The sequence below is a fragment of the Labrus bergylta genome, chromosome 7, assembly GCF_963930695.1.
Source record: "Labrus bergylta chromosome 7, fLabBer1.1, whole genome shotgun sequence".
NCBI lineage: Eukaryota > Metazoa > Chordata > Actinopteri > Labriformes > Labridae > Labrus > Labrus bergylta.
Window position 1 is genome coordinate 31,335,667 of NC_089201.1, and position 23,239 is coordinate 31,358,905.

At 41.8% G+C, this 23,239-nt stretch overlaps 2 protein-coding genes and 1 long non-coding RNA gene across 3 annotated transcripts in view; 2 read left to right on the top strand and 1 right to left on the bottom strand.

Annotated features, from left to right (window-relative positions):
* Positions 1-23,239, top strand: part of LOC136179609 (NLR family CARD domain-containing protein 3-like) — a 265,362-nt gene that overhangs the window by 88,204 nt on the left and 153,919 nt on the right. Inside the window, exons 7-8 of the mRNA XM_065956446.1 lie at positions 318-491; positions 1,087-1,260. Of these exons, the coding sequence (XP_065812518.1) occupies positions 318-491; positions 1,087-1,260 (348 nt within the window). The remainder of the gene's footprint in view (positions 1-317; positions 492-1,086; positions 1,261-23,239) is intronic.
* LOC136179694 (uncharacterized) lies at positions 3,653-4,139 on the bottom strand. Its single transcript, XR_010666654.1, has 2 exons — positions 3,941-4,139; positions 3,653-3,720 (listed from the first exon to the last, which is right to left on the bottom strand). It is a non-coding gene; the product is annotated as an uncharacterized lncRNA (long non-coding RNA).
* On the top strand, positions 16,803-22,367 carry LOC136179737 (electron transfer flavoprotein beta subunit lysine methyltransferase-like). Its single transcript, XM_065957392.1, has 3 exons — positions 16,803-17,426; positions 19,903-20,033; positions 21,586-22,367. Exons 1-3 carry the CDS (start codon positions 17,167-17,169, stop codon positions 21,933-21,935), a joined length of 741 nt encoding a protein of 246 aa, XP_065813464.1. The 5' UTR covers positions 16,803-17,166; the 3' UTR covers positions 21,936-22,367.

Sequence of the window (23,239 nt, forward strand, 5' to 3'; positions counted from 1 at the left end):
CACACACACACACACACACACACACACACACACACACACACACACACTCTCCCAGGTGTGTAAAGCTCAGTAGAGTATTGGTTGTGTAATCTTGACTGAGGTCAGTAACATGTTGGTGTCTTTATTGACATGGAACAGCTGTATGAATGTTTGGATGATGTCTGTAGAAAGCTGACATTTGAATGATCCACAATAACAGAATGACAAAGTCTCTCTACTTATTTTAGGGACACACTCACTTATTGGACCTAGTTATGTTGTTATGTTATCATCTGATTGATCATTCTTTTTATTCACATCTTTTATTCTTTATTCAGATTGATAAACTGCAGTTTGTCAGAGATCAGCTGTTCTTCTCTGGCCTCAGCTCTGAAGTCCAACCCCTCCCATCTCAGAGAGCTGAACCTGAGTAACAACAAGCTGCAGGATTCAGGAGTGAAGCTGCTGAGTGATTTTCTGCAGAGTCCAAACTGTAGACTGGAGACTCTGAGGTCAGTTCTCTTCTTCTCTGTTTGTGTTTTACATCTCATGTGTTTGATTATCAGCTGAAACATTTTCATGTTCACATGTATCTTACATCTATCAAGTTTTAGATTGAATGCTGTTCATGTTTATTTTCTTGTTTGAATCTGCATCATAAAAAAATCTGATTTTTACTGAAATAGTTTAAATGGAGTTCTTTAAGTTTTTAAAGTTTCTGATCTTTATTAAATGTTCAAAACTGAAGACACAAGATTATCTGAACTGATATATATTCATTATGAAGTACACACACAGAGACACACAGACAGACAGACACACACACACACAGACACACACTCTCCCAGGTGTGTAAAGCTCAGTAGAGTATTGGTTGTGTAATCTTGACTGAGGTCAGTAACATGTTGGTGTCTTTATTGACATGAACAGCTGTATGAATGTTTGGATGTTGTCTGTAGAAAGCTGACATTTGAATGATCCGCAATAACAGAATGACAAAGTCTCTACTTATTTTAGGGACACACTCACTTATTGGACCTAGTTATGTTGTTATGTTGTCATCTGATTGATCATTCTTTTTATTCACATCTTTTATTCTTTATTCAGATTGTGGAGATGCTGTTTATCAGAGATCAGCTGTTCTTCTCTGGTCTCAGCTCTGAAGTCCAACCCCTCCCATCTCAGAGAGCTGGACCTGAACTTCAACAAGCTGCCGGATTCAGGAGTGAAGCTGCTGAGTGACCTTCAGAAGAATCCAGACTACAGACTGGAGACTCTGAGGTGAGTACAGGGTTGGGTTTAGTCCATCCTGGTCTCTACAGGGTTTCACTAAACACAGTTCAGGATTCATGCAGTCATTAAAAACCTTGAAATTTTGAAATTTGAAAATACAATATTTCCAGTCAAAAAGCAGATGCATGGAGTGCTGCATGGGTGTTGTAAATTATTTTGGTAATTAGTTCCTCTGGTGCTCTTCCGTGCGGGGATCCAACTTAGAAGTTTTTGAAGAAGTCTGAGGCACTCAGAGGGTTCAGCATAAAAAGCCTTTAATTCATCAGGGCTACAGATTCATAAAAACATGCCAACATGTTTCAGCCATACAGGCCTTCATCAGGGCAGGTACAAAATGGCAGCCAAGGTACTTCCTTTAACGCTTTACAGCCAGTCACATGATCAGTAGTAGTCACATGGTTTAGTAAAAAGGTTACACATTTAAACAAAGTTAATCATCAAAATGTAAACATCATACCAAGGCAGATGAGAACTACAATTTAGAAGTGACTAAATATACAAACAAATTACTACAAAAGTGCTGAAAAAAAAAAACAATACACCAAGAGGAAAGGAGAAAAGTCCAGGGGGCTCATCTATCAACAGTGTGTGAGCACGGATCTGTGAGTAATGAGTGTGTAAGAACATTCCCACGCAAAGAGTGGAATTTATCAACTTGTTCTTTTACTTAGAAATGTGTGTAAATATAAGCACAGCTCTGAGCATGCTTACACACTGAATCTAGAGGTAGAACATTGAAACTACAAATAAAAAGCACCACGAGTGTCACAGCACGCCAGAATCCATCTCAACCTAGATGCATGTTCCCAGTTTTTTTAATTCAAAACACAAAATAAGTGATTTTGTGTGGTTTGAAACAGACCCGTTGCCTAATTGGTGTGAAAACCTTAAAAAGTCGGCTGTGACAGGCGTTACTTTGAAATGTTACATTATGGCTGGTTTTGCATTATTAGATGATTTGGTGAAGCGTGCGCTCTGCAGTAAGTTCAAAAGAGCGCACTGATCCGTTTGGTCCAGCTTGTTCTGTTGGGAGAGCGTCACTGTTTCCCCCAGAGAGAGCTGTGTCCCCGACCACGCTGTAAATGTTCAAGGGTGAAATCGTGGAGCAGATACTTCTGGCTTTTGTGCCGTGATGTGTTGTTATTTTTTGTCCACTGAACTTATTATCAAACTTCATCTTGGTGTTTTCTCCTCTGACCTGTCACCTTCTCTCATGCAGCATTTGTTCTTTTGTTAGTAACTTCCACTAAGTGAAAAGACTAATCATTTATCTGGGTCACTTAGCGCGAGAGTTACTAACCTTATTTTATCTCTTTATTTATTTATTTCCCTTTTTTATTCAACCTCTTCCACTTCCATTCCTGTTGTTATGAAGCTCCTTTTCTTTGCTCTCGTAGTCATTATTCCGGCGAGGTAAATATATTCAGGTGGTTTTTAAAGAGGTGTGTTGTTACCCTCGACATCCCAATGAAATGCATATTTCTGTTTGATTTCATCCCCGATTGTACAGCCCATTAGCATTCCCTCAGACTTATTTATATTTAATGTGTACCCTGAAATGATTCCAAAGTCTTTAATTACCTTCATTAGCACTTCACCTGACTGTTCAGGCTTATGTTAACAAATTCAGATATCATCAGCATACATTGCCAATTTGTGATTTCCTCCTGCTATAGATATGCCTTTTATTTTTTGTTCTACCTTAATATATTCAGCCAGCAGTTCAATAGATAGTACGAACATCAATGGTGACAATGGATCCCCTCATCTGGTAACTTTTGAGATCTTAAAAATACATTTACATTACTCCATTAACTCTAACTCTGGCATTCGGCTGCTTGTTCATAGTTTTCAACCAGCTTATAAAGTTGGTGTGATGTCCAAATTTACTTTGGGTTTCAAGCAGATAGGTTAGTTGTAAATCTTCATGTCAAACACTTTTTGAATTCCAGCTCATCACAGACCGACTCTTTACAAACTGACAGATGTTTACAGACACTTAAATGTCTGCTGTGTCTGTTTAGCGTCTTTTTAATGTCCGTCTTTTCTCCCTTATTAAACTGTGCTAATGTTGAGAAGTTTCACTGAAGTCTGATCCAGTCAATTAGTGATATTTGATAAGGGGGCGTGTCTGTCCGTAAAAAGACTTTCTGGAAGGCTGGTCTCAAGTTTCCTCCATCCTCTGTGCTGAAAATAAGAGACCTGAGACGTCCATCAACATGGCGGCACAGAACGACTTCCGGTTCAAGCGACGAAAAATAAGAGACATGAGGAGTAGCCATTCAGATTGAGAGCAGTTAGACATTCTTCATCATGTTCTGCCCTCATTAAAGAGTCCCCTTCCTCAACTAGGCAGACAGATAACTCCTTCCACATTCCGTAGTCAATAAATGTTGATTTATTTGTGTGCCACCGTTATTCATTGACAGAATGCAAAATGGAGTAAAACTGTAATAAAGTAAAAAGAAACAATCAGTTATGATACACGATCAATAAACATATCTGTGTAGTATAACATGCTTGTTAATGTCAATCAAATTAACAGTATGTGACTGAAAATATGTGACTAGGTATACTGCAGAACACAAAAATCATGGTCTAACATAGCCATCTGCATAAAATGAAAGCATGGTTGTGAAAAGAAACATCTTAATCACACTTTACTCACAGAAAATGATTATACGATTCCTTCCTAGTCCAGGATGGATTTAGATCCTTCATAAGGCAGGTGTCCACAACATGCTCTTATCAATGAATGAGAAACCCAAAATGGCCTCCTACAGAGAGCCATGAGGTCCAAAAAACTCAACAACAAATGTAGCACCCCCTAGTGGCTGCAAGGTGACCTACAGCTCCTTGCTTAGGCCAGAACACATAGAGCAAAGTGATTAGAGCAAAGTTAATGTTTGTTATTTTTCTGTTATTTGAAGTTAGAATAAATTCAGTTTAATGATCTCTGAAATATGACGTGAAGTTCTGTTAACTTTGCACCAAACAAAAAAATGTTCTTCAGAGGGACACTTTTTCATTTCCCTGTGAGGACACTTGAGATAAATCACTTGAACCTTTACATCAGTAAACGTTGAATCAGCACTTCCTCTTTCCCCTGAGTGTGTTTAGGTCTTAACATGACCTGTGCTCAGGTGTGTTGGTGGGGCATTGCTGTCTCAGGGGGCAGAAAGCAGCTGCACCATGGACCAACAAAAACCTGCTCTCAATCAATCAATCAATCAATCAATCAATCAATCAATCAATTTTAATTTGTATAGCGTCAACTCATAACAAGTATTATCTCGAGACACTTTACAAAAAGCAGGTAAAATACCTTACTCTTTGTCTGTTAACATTACAAAAGAGCAGGTAAAAAGACCTTAATCATTGTTATGTTACAAAAAGCAGGTAAAAGACCTTACTTATTGTTATGTTACAAAGATCCGGCCTATCCATCATGAGCACTGTAGCAAAGCAGCAAAAGTTACAGTGGTAAGAAAAAACGTTCTTATTAAAAGGCAGAAATCTTCGGCCGGATTCCTGGCTCATGATGAAACAGCCTTCACAGGCCTAGACTGCGCCAGGCTTGGAAAGGGATAGGGGGAGAGATGGGATCAGATGAGAGACGGGAAGATGCAGGAAGAGGGATAGGGAGCAAGGGGGTGGGGGGAGGCAAGCCGTCCATCAACAATCAGGTGGGGCGGGGGTTGTTCTGGCAGGCCGTCAACCAACGATCCGGTGGGGGGGGGGGGGGGGGGGGGCTCAAGAGCTCCCAGGAAAGTAGGTGGTTAGTGACTGAGATTGACAGATAGATACATGCAGTAATATGATGTACTGTATATGCACAGAGAGAGAGAGAGAGAGAGAAAGAGAGAGAGAGAGGAGCTCAAGGTGCCAGTTCCCCCAGTAGTCTAAGCCTATAGCAGCATAACTAGGAGCTGGTCTACACCAGCACCAGCCCTATCTATAAGATTTATCAAAAAGGAAAGTTTTAAGTCTATTCTTAAAAATACAGACTGTGTCTGCCCCCTTGACCCCGGCTGGAAGACGATTCCAGAGGAGAGGAGCCAGATAACTGAAGGCTTTACCTCCCATAGTACACTTAGAGACTGTAGGTACCACTAGTAGGCCTGCATTCTGGGACCGTAATGTTCTCGAGGGGCAGTACGGCACTAGTAGCTCCTTAAGATAAGATGGTGCCTGGCCATTTAGAGCTTTGTAAGTGAGAAGAAGGATCTTGAATTCTATTCTAGACTGTATAGGGAGCCAGTGCAGAGAAGCCAACACAGGAGTAATGTGGTCCCTTTTCCTAGTTCTAGTCAGTACATGAGCTGCAGCGTTCTGGACCAGTTGAAGAGTCTTTAGAGACTTGCCAGAGCACCCTGACAAAAGAGAGTTACAATAATCCAATCTGGAGGTAACAAATGCATGAACTAGTTTTTCTGCATCATTTTGCAACAGGATATTCCTGATCTTGGATATATTACGAAGGTGAAAATAGGCTGTTCTTGAAATTTGCCTGATGTGAGAGCTAAATGTAACCCAGGTTAATTAAACAGGTTATTTAAATATTAGTAGTAGCCCACATGCTCATTTGTGTGTGAATAACAACATTATCTTAAGTTTGATGAGTCAGTCCATGTTAAAATGGATTTTGTAAAGAGGTCTGAAGTTGATGAATCCTGTGCTGTTATAGTTAGTGGTGGTACTAATACAGAAACAGAAGAAATTATTGAGTGTTTAAAGAGATATGGGTCCATTAAGAAAATAGTTCCAGTAGATGATTTTACAAGTGCATACAACAAAAACCTGATCGTTGAGTTTACACATAATGCTGCCTTAGTAGCTTTAATGCCACTTTTGCCTTACATGCATTCTCCAAAAGATGCACCTGAGATAGTTTATTGTGTTAAAGCCCTAGCCAATGAGTACACAGCCACGGTTGGTAGCAGCTGTACAACAAACTACCTAAATGAATTGAAGAAATTGGCAGATCATAGTGGTAAAAGTTATGAAGTAGTGCTTAAAGATATGATGAGGCAAATTGGGGAGCACTTAGAAGAACAGATTAGTATTAGTGACACTGAGGAGGCCTCGGTCCAAATATCTGAACCCACCCAGCCTAAAGTCTCCATGCCTGAACAGCCAGTACCTCCAACCAATCCTGTACCTACCTCAAGAGGAACATTCTCTCTCTCTGGAAATGAATTTAACCCACCTGCAGTACAGAGAGTTGTTGTTGAACACATAGTGAGAAAAGAAGACCTGAGTGCTCATTCACTTTCTCCACTCAGACTCCGTGCCTTCTCTGGGAAATGTCCTAAACCCAGCTATGAAGCAGATTATGAAACATGGCGATCCCACATTGAGTTACTTCTTGCTGATCCAAGTCTGTCTGCCTTAAATGTGACCAGGAGGATTCTTGAGAGCTTGTTGTCCCCTGCGGTTGATGTGGTTAAAGGACTAGGCCCTGACACTTTACCTGCTGTCTACTTACAGGTCCTTGATTCAGCCTTTGCCACTGTCCAAGATGGGGAAGAATTCTTTGCTCAGTTCTTAAATACACTCCAAGATCCTGGTGAAAAACCGTCTAACTACCTCCAGAGACTTCAACTCACCTTGAATTCTGTTGTCAAGAGAGGAGGTATTTCAGCCACTCAGACTGAAAAACATCTGGTCAGACAGTTCTGCCGTGGATGTTGGGACAACACTGTCATAACAAATCTACAGCTCGAACAGAAAAAAGATAATCCTCCATCCTTTTCTGAGCTCTTGTTCCTGTTACGCACAGAAGAAGACAGACAACTAACAAAAGAAAATCGAATGAAGAAACACATCAGCTCATCCAAGCAGAGAGTCAGCTTGAATACACAAAGCGCTTGTGCGTGTGGTGCAACATCAGCATATGATTTCAGTGCTATTTAAGATCTAAGAAAACAAATGAATAAACTGCAGAGCCAGCTAACATCTTTGATTTCACAGAAGACACAGTCCACACCAAGATACGAACCACGTCAAGGTAACCCACCCAGATCTAGAGTCGCTGGTCCGTCCTTGTCGCAACCTTTAAACAACTTAAACAAACCCAAACCCTGGTATTGTTTTAAGTGTGGTGAAGATGGTCACATTGTCACATCATGCACTAATGCCTCAAATCCAAATCTGGTGACAACCAAACGCAAGCAGTTACAACAGAAACAACAAAAGTGGGATATGCAAAACAGTTCTTCGAACAAATCAAACTAGAAGCAGCTTCTAAAGATGGACAGACAGGGGCTGCATTCAAGAAATGTCCCATAAAATGGACTCATCCACATTTCACATCCCCACGGTGTAAGTTACCAGCAGGACTCATTGGAACCAAAAGCACAGCTCAAGTAAACATCAATAAAAAACCATTCAACTGTTTATTGGATACAGGATCACAGGTGACAACAGTACCACTTTCTTTCTACAACCGTCATCTGTCCTCTCAAGAAATCAAACCTCTAACTAACATTCTTGAAGTAGAGGGAGCCAATGGCCAAGCTGTGCCATATCTAGGCTACATTGAACTTGATATCACTTTCCCACCTGACTTTCTTGGTACACCTATAGACATTCACACTCTTGCTCTGGTTGTGCCAGACTTGAAAACTTCTCAGTCTTTTGTGCTTATTGGCACGAACACACTGGACATACTCTATGAAAACTACCTGTTTAACAACATGTCAGTAAGTCATTATCTCCCTTATGGCTACAAAGCTGTATTGCAGATACTTGCACTTAGGCACAAGCAGGCAAGGGACAGCTATCTTGCCATCATCAAGATGCAGGGAACAGGTCCACAAACAATTCCAGCCGGAAAAACTGTTGTTGTGGAAGGAAGTGTTTTCACTCGCTCCTTGTGCTCAGAGAAATCTGTCATTGTGGAGCACCCATCTTCTTTTTCTTTGCCTGGTGGCTTGACCGTGAACTCTTGTCTTGTGAATCTTCCCAGACTTCAGCCATGCCAGCTGCCGGTTATCATAACCAATGAATCTGATCATGATATTGTTATCCCTGTTAGATCTGCCATTGGAGAGATGAGTGCAATACGATCTGTCATCTCAAAAGAGCAAAGTGTCGTTGATCCAGTTCAAGACTCTACATCGGACTTGGCATCACAAAAGTCACACTTCAGTTTCAACTTTGGTGACTCAGCACTCACATCTGAATGGAAAGACCATATCACTGCAAAACTCAACAGTATTCCAGAAGTTTTTGCAAAACATGATCTTGACTTTGGCAGAACAGATAAAGTTACCCACCAGATCAAACTCTCAGATGAAACTCCAAGCAAGCAAAGACCAAGACCAATCCATCCTCAAGACATTGACGCTGTTCGTAAACATCTTGAGGAACTCCTTGCATCTGGAGTAATCCGTGAATCTGAATCTCCTTTTGCATCGCCTATTGTTGTTGTGAGGAAAAAGAATGGCAGTGTACGATTATGTATTGACTACAGAAAACTAAACCTGCAAACCATTAAAGATGCTTACGCACTTCCAAAGCTTGAAGATGCATTCACAGCACTGTCTGGATCTGAGTGGTTCTCAGTGCTTGATCTGAAGTCTGGCTATTATCAGATCGAAATGGATGAAAGAGACAAATCCAAAACTGCCTTTGTGTGTCCCTTAGGATTCTGGGAGTTTAATCGCATGCCCCAAGGAGTGACAAATGCACCCAGCACTTTTCAGCGACTAATGGAGAAGTGCATGGGAGAAATGAACCTGAAAGAAGTCCTTGTCTTCATTGATGACTTGATTGTGTTCGCACCAACGTTGGAAAAACATGAAGCAAGGCTAATGAAAGTGCTAAATCGACTAAAGGAGTTTGACCTGAAACTGTCATTGGAAAAGTGCATATTCTTCCAAACCTCTGTGCGTTACTTGGGACATGTGGTTTCTCGTAACGGTGTTGAAACAGACCCAGATAAAATCACAACCCTCACAACTTGGCCTGTACCCAAAATATTAAAAGAAATTAGGTCATTTCTTGGCTTTGCCGGGTACTACCGAAGGTTTGTGAAGGGTTATTCTGCCATTGTTAAACCCCTGCATGACCTTACATCTGGTAAGGGCAGGAGTTTACTAATTTTGTCTCTGATGTCTAGAATTTTGTTGTTGAAAAAGCTCAGGAAATCATTACTGCTAAAGGAATACAAGGCTCAATGGAGCCATGACTCTCTGTCAGCCTGGCTACAGTGCTGAAAAGGTATCTAGGATTGCCTTTGTTTTCCTCGATTAGAGAGGAGTAGTAGGCAGCTCGAGCGTGACGTAGAGCCGTCATATATTTTCTATGACTATCCTGCCAGAATAAACGGGATTCTACCGTTTTGGTCGAGCGCCATATTCTTTCAAAATTCCGCGACGATTGTTTTAGAGTACAGGTTTCTGAGTTGAACCATGGAGCTATTCTCCGCCGCTTGACAACCCTCCGTTCCAGGGGAGCAATCGAATCAAGAGTAACTCTCAGCGAATCCACTGCACTATCAACAAACTGATCTAGCTGAGAGGGACTAAAGCTATCATAAGAGTTTCCAACTGGGTTGAAACACGGTACTGAATCAAAAGCAGCTGAAATAGCTTCCTTAAATCTAGCCACAGCACTATCAGATAAACTTCTAGAGAGCACATTTTTTTTAAGCAGAGATAATTCTGGCAGGACGAAGTCGAAAGTAATAAGGAAATGGTCTGATAGAAGAGGATTTTCGAGGAAAACTGTAAGGTTATGGATTTCAATGCCATTAGCTAAAACAAGATCCAGGGTGTGGTTGAAACGATGGGTAGGTTTGTTTACACCCTGGGTGAAACCAATAGAGTCTAACAGTGACATGAAAGCTGTGCTAAGGCTATCATTATCAACATCCACATGGATATTGAAGTCACTGACAACAATTATTCTATCACTGCTAAGGACCAAGTCTGATAAAAATTCTGCAAATTCAGATAGAAACTCAGAATATGGGCCAGGAGGGCGGTAAACTACAACAGCTAGAACTGGCTGAAAGGTTCTTGAGACTGGATGTGAAAGACTAAGAACAAGGCTTTCAAAAGAAGAAAAATTCAGCTTTGGTCGAGGGTTAACTAGAAAAACAGAATTAAAAATACGAGTACTTAAATGACTGGGAGGAGTGGACTTATTTAAACTAACTATTAACTAACTATTCATCTCGACACAGCCAGGTTTCAGTAAAAAAAAGTAAATCAATATGCTGATCTGATATCAGATCATTCACTAAAAGAGATTTGGATGCTAAGGACCTAATGTTCAAAAGTCTGCAGTGAATTTTCTGATTTTTTAGCAAAATCGTATTCGTAGTTTTGATTCTAATGAGATTTTGACGATTTACGCCTTTTTTTTCTACGTTTGGGTGACTTATAAAAACGGGTCTGGGCCGGGGGACAGACACGGTACCTATAGTATAACTACAGTTCGATTCAGAATTACAGCTATAGTGACTGGGAGACAGATCTAAGAGAGGCGCAGAGAAGCGTGTAAGACTGCAGCTCTGCCTCCTGGTCTGAACTCTGTGTTGTTGTCAAGGTTTTGGACTCTAACCTCTGCTATGTTTCTAGATAATAGAGCTGCACCGTCCAAAGTGGGATGGATGCCGTCTCTAGCTAGCAGACCAGGTTTTCCCCAAAAAGACTTCCAGTTATCTATGAAGCCCACATCGTGTGCTGGACACCACCTCGACAGCCAGCAGTTGAGTGATGACATGCGGCTATATATGTCATCACTGGTCTGATTTGGGAGGGGTCCAGAGAACACTACGGAGTCCGACATCATCTTAACAAAAGTACACACTGACTCCATATTAACCTTAGTGACTTCCGACTGGCGTAGTCGGGAGTCATTAGTGCCGACATGAATTACGATTGTATCAAATCTACCTTTAGTCTTTGTCAGCAACTTTAAATGAGATGCGATGTCGCCCGCTCTGGCCCCAGGTATACACCTAACTATGCCCGCTGACTTCGCTAGCTTCACGTTTCGGACGATGGAGTCTCCAATAATTAGAGTTTTATTCTCAGCGGGTGTGTCGCTGAGTGGGGAAAATGTGTTTGAAACGTGAAGTGGTTGGTGGGGAACCGTGTGCTTTGATTTTCGACTATGCTTCCCTCGGACAGTAACACAGCCACCGCCTCCCGGCTGCTCGGGAGCTACCGGGGGGGAAGCCAAGCTATGTCTGCCCGCACCGGCTACAGGTGGCTGGCTAATACTGCTGCATACGATGACTCTGACTCAATGGTGCGGAGCCATCTCTCTAACTCAGACACCCTCGCCTCCAAAGCTAAAAATAAACTACATTTCTTACATGTATCATTATCACTAAAGGAGGACGAGGAGTAACTTAACATCTGACACGTAGAGCAAGAGAGAGCAGGAGAGGGAGAGACAGAAAAAGAAGCCATTGTAAAGCTAACTGCTAAGCTAGGCTAAGAGTAGGTACACAGTAACACAGTACAGAGGAGAACAGAACAGAAAATGATGCAATACGCTCACCCATAGTACATAGCTCACTGCTCAGGTGCTGCTCACTGCTCAGGTGCTGCTCACTGCCCTGATAAGTGACCTTCAAGCTGACCTTCTGTCTGCATGCAGGCAGAAAGTCACACAATGTTGTTGTTTATTTTCTGTTCATTATTGAAATACCTCTTGCTATAAAACAAACACTGAGACGTTTTTCTCAGCTCTAAAGTCATGGTGCAGTATTTCCATGCTATTTAAAGGCTCCATTAGTAAGATGGTGAGATGCACAGACACAGACAGGTTCACATTGTTCTTCCACAAGGCTCGTAACACACACAGGGACAGATTACACACAGCACACCTGTGAGACACTGCAGTTCATCCAGGTGGAAATAACTCTTTAAGGTGTGTTTAATGTCTGCTGTTATTTCTGTCCCAAAAGGCAGAGAAAATCAGAAACTGCTGCTGCTAGATTTAAAAACAGTTTACATGAATCAACAGTAAACACATCACTCAACTGTCTGTGACATGATGATGATGCCTTCAAGGACTCTCAGTAAACACATCACTCAACTGTCTGTGACATGATGATGCCTTCAAGGACTCTCGGTAAACACGTCACTCAACTGTCTGTGACGTGATGATGCCTTCAAGGACTCTCAGTAAACACGTCACTCAACTGTCTGTGATATGATGATGCCTTCAAGGACTCTCAGTAAACACATCACTCAACTGTCTCTGACATGATGATGCCTTCAAGGACTCTCAGTAAACACATCACTCAACTGTCTGTGACATGATGATGCCTTCAAGGACTCTCTGTAAACACACCACTCAACTGTCTGTGACATGATGATGCCTTCAAGGACTCTCGGTAAACACATCACTCAACTGTCTCTGACATGATGATGCTTTCAAGGACTCTCAGTAAACACATCACTCAACTGTCTCTGACATGATGATGCCTTCAAGGACTCTCAGTAAACACATCACTCAACTGTCTCTGACATGATGATGCCTTCAAGGACTCTCAGTAAACACATCACTCAACTGTCTCTGACATGATGATGCCTTCAAAGACTCTCAGTAAACACATCACTCAACTGTCTGTGACATGATGATGCCTTCAAGGACTCTGTGTCCCTTTAAGCTTGAAGTCACCAACACGAGTGACCACGAGAGCTGAAAGGTGGCGTGCTACTTTCCACGCCCACTTCACTTCTGAGCAGGACTGAAGTCCCTGCTGCTCTTCATACTGGATGTTCTGTATCACTGATAATCAGAATAATCATGATAACGATGATATTATATGATCAGAATAATCATGAAGTCTCTCTCAGAGTCTAATCTCTCATTTATCTCTTTTTATATCAACAGCTGGAGGTGAGTCTTTAAAGAGAGGATCCTGCTGATCACAGAGCTGGAAGCAGCAGCTGGTGTGTTGGTGAGTCTTTAACTGGGCTGTGTTACTGGGAGACTGACGGACCAATCACAGCGCAGATGATTCTCAGTGCTGCAGTCTGAGCTGCTCTGAGATCAGCTCCACCGTCACACACAGGACCATGACCTCGGACATTTTTCTATTCTCATATTCTGAATTTAAACTGCTTCATGACTCAACGACCGAAGATGAACTCTTTGATTTGTATATAAATGTTTCTGTTGCAGCGCCACCCTGTGGACATGTGTAGTGGTGCAGGTTATTCATTGACTCATATTCACAGATAACAGTAGAAGTTGATTCCACCTGTGCAAGTTAAAGTGTGAAGTTCTGCTTTTAACCACGAGTTGTTGGTCGTCTGATAATAAATCAGTCGTCTCTTTGTTGGATCAAAACAAAGAGGAGGCTTCACTGAGTTTTTAAAAGAACTACAAACAGGATGTCTGGATCCAGGTGCAGAGTCAGCACCTGAATATTTGATGTAATATGAGATGATATAAAAAGAGCTGAATAACATGCAGACTCAATCATTGATATTCATTCATCATGTCAGGGTAACAACGGACACGTTATCAAACTATCTTTATTTTTAACTTCTGATGTTTATTACACTTTGATGTTTGAACCTTCTGTTTTTATTATCTCAGGATTTTAAATAGAAATAAATTCAATCTGTGGAGGGTTTTATTTGAATAATAATTCATGTTTAGGTTCTGTTGCTGCTATCACTGCTTTCTGCCAGCAGGTGTCACTGTTTCCACAGTTTTCTCCCAGACTGATCGATCTGAAGAGATTATTTCTCTGTCTGCTCTCTGTAATTTTCTTCTCCGCTTGTATTTGAAATAAAACTTTGTTTTCCACAAAGATCCACACATTTGTCCTTCTCCCCCCTCACCTGACTCTTACTCTTTATTTCAATCAGTAAAGGTGCGGTCTCTGTTAGTGAAAGTGTTCTGAGACAGACTCACATTTCATTCAGCTCCACAGTGTGATATTGTCCACACAAACATGCTGCTTCTACACAGAATTAGAGTAGAATGTGGTATTAAATAAATATAGTAAATTGTATAAATATATCTGATTTTTAAAGATTGTAAAATGATTTATTTCTTTGCTTCAAACTGGGGGAGGCTTTCACATGATCACGTCTTAAGGACTCACATAGCACTGACACAGGTTCACCACCAGGGGGAGCTGCAGCATTACGCTCTCTATAATGAGGCATCCAGTTGAACGTGATTGCAGAGAAACAAAAGATAATGGGCCTCATTCACTAACAGATATGTGCTTAAACCGTGTGTACGAACGTTTGAAGCACAAAATCAGGGGGCTCATCTATCAACAGTGTGTGAGCACGGATCTGTGAGTAATGAGTGTGTAAGAACATTCCCACGCAAAGAGTGGAATTTATCAACTTGTTCTTTTACTTAGAAATGTGTGTAAATATAAGCAGAGCTCTGAGCATGCTTACACACAGAATCTAGAGGTAGAACATTGAAACTACAAATAAAAAGCACCACGAGTGTCACAGCACGCCAGAATCCATCTCAACCTAGATGCATGTTCCCAGTTTTTTTAAATTCAAAACACAAAATAAGTGATTTTGTGTGGTTTGAAACAGACCCGTTGCCTAATTGGTGTGAAAACCTTAAAAAGTCAGCTGTGACAGGCGTTACTTTGAAATGTTACATCATGGCTGGTTTTGCATTATTAGATGATTTGGAGCAGATACTTCTGGCTTTTGTGCCGTGATGCGTTGTTATTTTTTGCACTGAACTTATTATCAAACTTCATCTTGGTGTTTTCTCCTCTGACCTGTCACCTTCTCTCATGCAGCATTTGTTCTTTTGTTAGTAACTTCCACTAAGTGAAAAGACTAATCATTTATCTGGGTCACTTAGCGCGAGAGTTACTAACCTTATTTTATCTCTTTATTTATTTATCTATTTATTTATTTCCCTTTTTTATTCAACCTCTTCCACTTCCATTCCTGTTGTTATGAAGCTCCTTTTCTTTTTATTATAAAAAAGTAATAAATGTAATGAGATGTCTTGTAGGAATGGATTGGGGAGGCTTTCACATGATCACGTCTTAAGGACTTTACATCTACTGTTTTTGATACACATTCATGCATCAGAAAAGTATTATTGATTCTTATGTGACATAAATAATGGGAACCTTTGTGAGCGGAACCTTGATTTTCTGAACAAGAGATCGATTCAAGTTAAAATAATTGATGAAATATCTAAAAAGTATGTTGTAGAGAATGGAACACCACAGGGAAGTGTGATAAGTCCGATTTTATTTTCAATTATGATAAACGATATATTTGATAATATCCCAACAGATATAGGAAGATCATTGTTTGCGGATGATGGAGCATTGTGGAAAAAAGGAAAGAATATACAATTTATTGTAAATAAAATTCAGAAAGGGATCAGTTTAGTTGAGAAGTGGGGATTAAAGTGGGGATTTACATTTTCTGTGGAAAAAACAAAGATCATGCTCTTTTCTCGAAATAAAATTGGGGAGAATATTGGGTTGACATTGTTTGGAAATAAGCTAGAACGAGTTGACTCATTTAGTTTTTTAGGGGTATTTTTTGATGTCCGGTTGACATGGAAGGAACACATCAGGAATAATGTTGATAAATGCAAAAAAGTAATAAATGTAATGAGATGTCTTGTAGGAATGGAAGAACAATTAAGTCCAGTTTTGGATGGATCGGGGATAGAGTGGCGAGAGATATGGGAGTGTATGACAAGGATATCAGTCCAGCTGTTTTATGGCCACCAGTTCCAATGTGGATGCTTGAGACAGCTGAAGTAGACTTGGAGTTACTAAAGATAAAGGAAAGGAAAAGAAATGTTGATTTAGTGAGTGAATTCTATGAACACATAGAACAGAGATATGGAGATCATGTACAAGTATTCACAGATGGATCTAAAGACCCGATGACAAATGCAACAGGATCAGCTGCGTTTATCCCAAAAGGTTCAAGGTTGAAGTAATGAAGAGAACGTCAGATTTCCTGAACGTGTACACAGTAGAGTTGTACGCCATTTTAGTTGCATTAGAATGTGTTGAGCAAATGAAAGGAAGGAAAGTGCTGATATGCAGTGATTCAGTCAGCGCTTTATACAGTATTCAATCAGGATCATCTCACAGTCGTCAAGATGTATTATATGAAATCATATTTACACATTCCCAGGTGGTTAAACAGGGGACAGATGTGATGTTCATGTGGGTTCCAGCACATTCAGGTATAGCAGGAAATGAAAAGGTGGACAGGTTGGCAAAGGAAGCTGTAAAGAAAGAGAGGATTGATATTAACATCAAATGATCTCAGTCAGAGGGGAAACGAGTCACATGGAGTAAAATCAAACAGGAATGGCAACAATATCGGAACAATCAGACAAAGGGAAGACATTTATATTCAATTCAGAGGGAAATAGATAAAGTAAAATACAGAGGGAGCAACAGAAGAGAGGAGGTCGTAATGTCCAGGTTAAGAATCAGTCACAGTCATTTAAATAGCTCTCTACATATCACTGGAAAACATTCATCTGGTCTTTGTGAGATATGCAATCTATCAGAAACAGTTGAACATGTAGTTATTAAATGTAGAAAGTATGTAGCACATAGACAGAACATGATGTCAGAAATGGAGAGAGAGGGACTCGTAAGAAGAGATGTAAAAAGTATTTTGGAGTGTGGGGAGAGAGGGAGAGGACGAAGATGCTTGTTTAAATCTCTCTTGAGAACAGGTTTATTGAGGAGGATTTAGGAATGTGAGTAATAATTAAATCCAGCAGATGGCAGTAATGCAACTTTTTGGATGCCAGCCAACGAAGAAGAAAGTTGTGTGTTTTCATTTCTTATCGGGTTTTAAGATGTTAAAAAACGACAGAAGGTGACAGAGACATAAGAAGGGCTCTGACGAGTAGCTCCGTGGCTAACTGGTCATGTTTGGACTCTTTAAGTCCTCTACATGGAGCAGGTGTGTTAAAGGGTCGTTCACAGCATTCAGACGGAGGTGTGTGTCTCACAGCCTCAGATTTATCGGTGAAAACACGGAGGTGGTCGGAGAGCAGAGCCTCACCCCGGAGCTCAGACTGAGGCTGTTCACTCCCAGCTGCAGATTCTGGACGGAGAGACCCGAACTGTGGCCCTACGAGGACCCGTACTGGGCGATCTACTGGCCCGGAGGACAGGCGCTGTCACGGTGAGATCTCTAATATACCTGTTTCATTCACCTTTCACCTCTTTAGTAGTGACGTCACTAACAGCTGTTGGTGCACAGCTGCTTTACATCCCCGTTGTAAATCATTCAAACGACAAATGTCAAAGTTACTGGAAAATGATATGTACACTTTGAATTGTACAAAAATCTAGGTAACACTTTACAGGTCCGCAAATTTCGTCGTAATTAGGTGATAATTAGACAAACTTTTTTTTGATTTCATTGAAATTACCCCTGAATTTCATGACAATTGAGTGAAAATTAGCACGTAACCTCTTTGAAATAATGCCCGATCTTAATTGTAAGCAAGTCCTAATTGGTAAGTAACTGTTTTTTCCAATTTCTTTGAAATTACCCCCAAATTTCATGGTAAGTAGGTGACAATTATCAAATCATTTATTTGAAATGAAATCACAATTCACCACAAAATGATCACCGAGTAATTATATTCTGCTATTTCCAGAGAAGCAGGTGATAAATAGCTGCTCATTTCTTGAATACATTTCCAGTAAAGTAATATGAAGTTAGGTCCATGGTTTCCTCTAATTAGAATTACCTTGGAAATCTAAACGAAATAAATGTATTTATGAGCGCCCGCGTCTGCAGCGGCGCGTCTCGGTGTGATCGCGGCCTCAGAGGGCAGAACAAACACCTAGCTGTGGGAGTGTCACCCACCTGGGGGAGGGGCTACTGCCCTTTGTGATGTCATGAAGGGAACATCTCCAAACGGCCTGTTTGAGCACACATTTTCTGAAAAGTGGAGCAGGCAGAAGACGGAGAGGATGGACTTTTCTCATCATTGGGAGGTTTGTAGACGGACTAGAGACACATGTTAGAGTTAGAGGAACATGGGGGAGTGGGTTTAGCAGAATATGTGACCTTTAAAGTCGATAAATATGGTGTTAAAATATGAACTTTAATGCAGTTAAAATGAACAATGATTGTGGTGTTTCTCCTCACTCTGATTACATTTTCTCTTCTTTGCTGCTACGTCCACGTCCGTCATATTCGCCGGTTTGAATCTCGTCCAATCACTGAACTGTATCCACTCCTCCACTCACCTGTGCGCTGTCATTGTCTGGAGGAAACTGTAGTGACTTTTTGTATCAAATTTGGACCCAGATTAAACCTACATCCGAACCCAATGAAGCCGCAACATTTTGAAGTTCTGAATCTATTTTCTGTTTTCTTCACGGTGTAATTGTAGTCCTTAAAGTTTGCAAAGTCCTCTTCAGAGACCGGACCTGGAGGCCAAAGAACATGAGCACAGGAAGCTGTATTCATGGAGTCATAAAGCAGTGAGCCCTTCAACTGAAGAGACTAAAACAGACAAAGATTACAGTATGTATGGCTTTGCAGGGGCGTGGGGACAAGCTTCTTCACGCCCTCTTTTCACCATCTGATCTGTTCAACTTCATCTTTATTGGTAACTTTAAGGATTCACCTTTCTGTATTGCTGTACTGAACTTTCTTTCACCCTCCCCTGAGGGCTCCTTCCTGTGTGCTCTGCTAAATGCATTTTTACCCTGAGGCGCAGTTTCAGTTTATTAAGATACAGTTTACTGAGATACATATGATTATGCAGCATGACTACTTGACATAAATGTTGATTATTAGAGAATATAAGGTACATGCATACAGATGAGACACTACAAAACACACCAGCTCCGCCCAGAAACATCCTGAGTCAACCAGAACAAAGCAGAACAGTAAAATCCAGTGAGAGGACAGAGTCTCTGCAGACACAGTCACCACCACACATGTACGGAGGCCCAGAAGGGACAATGGAGCAGCTTTAGGAGAAGTCTGTATTTTATTTTGAAAAGATACCGACTCTATCTTTAATGAAGTTTTAATGAAATAAGATGATAATGATGATTTGTCCAATGAGACCACGCCTCCCAAACCGAGAATGAAGTCATAAAGACGTGTTGGACGTGACACCATGAAGTTCGGACCAACTACAGGTTGATTTATTTTTTGAAATGTGCATGTGTCTTGGCTCAGTAGGAGACGTCTTAATAACGATATAAAAGCAAAAGTCCTGAGTCAATTGTTCAGCTGGTTCCCTCGTCTTCTCTATTGTTCTCACTAAACTCTCTGAGCTCCAGTGTTTGACTTCAGGACTTCAGCGGCTGCTCAGTGCAGATCTTTAGTGTTGTCAGGAGGTCCAGGACCTTAGCCACCTTTTAGTGAAGGACTTCTAACACATCAGACGCCTGGGACAAAGGCTCACTGTCATTTAAAGATTAGTTTGAGCAGTCGCTTCAATACGTTGAAATTATGCAACAAAGACATTAAGATAAAGGGGTGGCCTAGTGGTTAGCTCGAGGGCCACAATGTGCAGAGACCGTAGGTTTGATTCCGACCTGTGGGACGGAGCAGGAAGTGACTCTGGCGTCTCGTTGGTTTCACAAACCTAAACAGCTGTTTTGTTTGTTTCTGTCTCTGTGTTCAGGTTTCTCCTGGACCACCCCGCAGTGTGTCGGGGTCAGACCGTTCTGGATCTGGGCAGCGGCTGCGGAGCCTCCGCCATCGCCGCCATTCTGTGCGGTGCCGCTCATGTAGTGGCTAACGACATCGACCCTAGTAAGCATTCATTCATCTCTTACTCTACTGTGTTATTTACTCACATCATGACATCACAGCATGGACACATTTTCAGGCTCTTATTTTGATAGGAACATTAAAACATTCGCTGTATGTCGTCAACGGGTGGAAGGTTTTTTTCTCGTGTGGTTGGCTGAGGTCTCAGATGGTTGACGCAAGAAGTCAAAAAGCTGTGATGGAGCTCAACATTATTTCATTTTAACGTATGAAATTTTGGGCGATTCAGGGGCGGCTGTGGCTCGGTTGGTAGAGTCGGTCGTCTCTCAACCCGAAGGTTTGGGGGTTCAATCCCGAGCTCCTGCAGCCAGATCTCCGACGTGTCCTTGGGCAAGACGCTGAACCCTGAATTGCTCTCGCTGCTTCATCAGTGGCGTATGTGTGTCTATGAAAGGGATTAGTTATTTCTGATGGTCTCTTTACTCAGCAGTCTCTACCATCAGGGTGTGAATGTGTAGGTGTGACCTGCGGTGTAAAAAGCGCTTTGAGTCTTCAGAAGACCAGAAAAGCGCTTTACAAGCTCAATCCATTTATCATTGAGCTGCAACATTGCTGCATTTTTCATTTGGTTCGGTTTGCTTTCAGACTGCACTTTGTCAAACTAAGCAGAAACCTCCGGTCTTTAAAAATGAAGCCGATGCTGAGGTGTAAAATCCTGCAGTTCCTCGAGTGTCCACTAGAGGCTGCATCCTTGTGCAGATCTGTAAGAAATGAAAAGTGAAGCTTTGTCAGGTCTGTCCTCCATGGAGGCCGGGTCGATCGTTTGTGATGCGTTTCAGGAATGCAGGGAATCTAACAATCATCAGCTTTTGTGACAGAGTCGAGCAGATCTGTGGCTGTAAATGAGTTTTTATCTAGAACAGACTTTTTTACTGCATGTATCTGGTTCTTAAGACAAACAAATCATTGTCAGAATCCCGTCTGTGGGAGGTGGTCCTCAGTGCAGATAATGTTCTGCCTGCTGTCAGTATCATGGGGACTTTAAATGAACTACAAACAGAAACCAGAAGACCTTTCCATTGAAAGTTTCTTGTTTTTTAGAAAAATGAATTAAAATGTTCTAAAATATCAGCGTCTCTATGCAATTTGACCAGAATTCAACTTTAATCATTTAAAAAAGTCTCCAGTAAAATCTGCTGAAACTTCTCAGGGGTACAGCCAGGGACACGAGGAACAAGAATCCATTGAAAGTTTCTTGTTTGCTAGCATTGTCTCTTCAAATATAATACTGCGTTGTTAAGTGTAAAAAATGGACCTTAACATGATATTAAATGTTTAACCGTTGAAGCGGTAGCTCACAGTGGGTGTGATTAACCTTGTTAAAGACTACACTTAATATTGGCGTGGCACGATCACGGACTGTCATACCAGCTCCATCATGGCTGAAAATGTCCTGGAAAAGTCCTGGAAAATGATCCCTGGAAAAGAGTGTGAACCCTGTATATAGACTGCTGTGATTAAAAGAAACACATGAACACCATGATTCCTTGAAGCCTAACCCTGTGACGTGTTAACCCGCCTGTTTGTGTTCCAGTGGCAGCCGTGGCGACGCACATGAACAGTGAGCTGAACGGCCTGCAGCCTCCTGTGTGTCTCACCCACAACATCATCGGTTCACCGCCCGCCGCCTTCCACCTGATCCTGCTGGGCGACATGTTCTACGACCAGTCCCTCGCCACCAGCCTGCACAGCTGGTTGAACCGCTGCATAGAGACCCACGGCACCAAAGTCCTGATCGGAGATCCAGGAAGAGCTCAGTTTGAGGAGCACGCCATCCGACGCCTCCTGAGGCCGCTGGCTCAGTTTGAGCTGCCCGACAGTGTGAGAGAGGAGAACTACGGCCTGAGCTGCAGCGGCGTCTGGAGCTACACACCTGAACTCTGAACACCTGAGAGAATTATTCTTCAAGAAAACATGGACTGTGTGAGGTTGAGAGGACTGTGTTTTATTTGAAAGTCACACAAACAAGGAAGGTTGGTACATTTCCCAATCTGAATGATCACTTCTTTTAGATATTTGAATGATCAGCTGTATCAAAACAACTCCCTCTCTTCTGTCTGTGTTCAGGAGAGGAAGCATGGCGCCGTGCTGCTGCTGCTCCGGTAGCCTGGTTAGCAGGGCGGGGCGATATGACCTCAAATCAATATCACGCTTAAAGGCAGGGTTGGTCATTTTCTAAAAGTAGCCTGATGTTGAAAGTAGCATTCCCTCAGTGCTGCGTCTGCAGTCAGGAGCAGTCCTCCTCAAATGATTTCCATGTTTTCAGGAGTGCAGATGTAAAAACGGCTGTGATGTCTGCTTTCAGTTTGACAACTACACACACTCACAATGTGTGTTTCATTTTTCATTTTGAATTGATCCTTTATGAATCACTCTGTTTAATAAACATGAACACACACATGAACAAACAGGATCCTGTGGACATGCATTAATGGAGAGGTCTCAGAGTGAGGGGGCGGCCCACAGCGAGCGCTCCAGAGCAGTTTTGGGGTTCAGTGCCTTGCTCAAGGGCAGTGCTCAGGAAGTGGACTGGCACCTCTCCAGCTACCAGGCCAGGGACTTGAACCGGCGACCCTCTACCGCAACTGCCGCCCCCATTTCAATCAAAGACAAACACAGTTCTATGTGAGATGGATATACTTGTATCTTCAAACACACACACACTCTTTGTTCACACACAGGAGGCAGAGAGCACCTCCGTACCAGCAGTGGATTATCTCAGGAATGGTTTTTATTCATTCATTCATTTAATGAGGTGCAATAGCGTGACAAACTGGTGACATATACATGACAAATAAGGCACAGAAAAAACAAACAGACAAGGTCAGGACAGCAACGACAAAATACAATAAGAAAAGAAAGACAGCAAAAATACTGAGACATCAACAGACAGACTACAACTGATCTTTCTTTGTTCCAGCCCGCCCCTCGGTGACCTCTACCCTACAGTAGTTTATATCGGAATGCCTTACAGAACAGTTTCTCTCTCTTTAGAGATCAAACCTGAACAGGAGTGTGACCCGGCCGGGGCTACGTGTGAATCTGGCTCCAGCAGAGTCATCAGGCTGCTCACTTTGAAGCAGCTGGATAAGAGCTCGGCTGCTGTTTGGATCAAGCTTTGAATCTTTGTCCAGCAGGTGGCGCCATCAGTTTTATTTTTCAGACAAGTGAGCAGACTGAAAACAGGA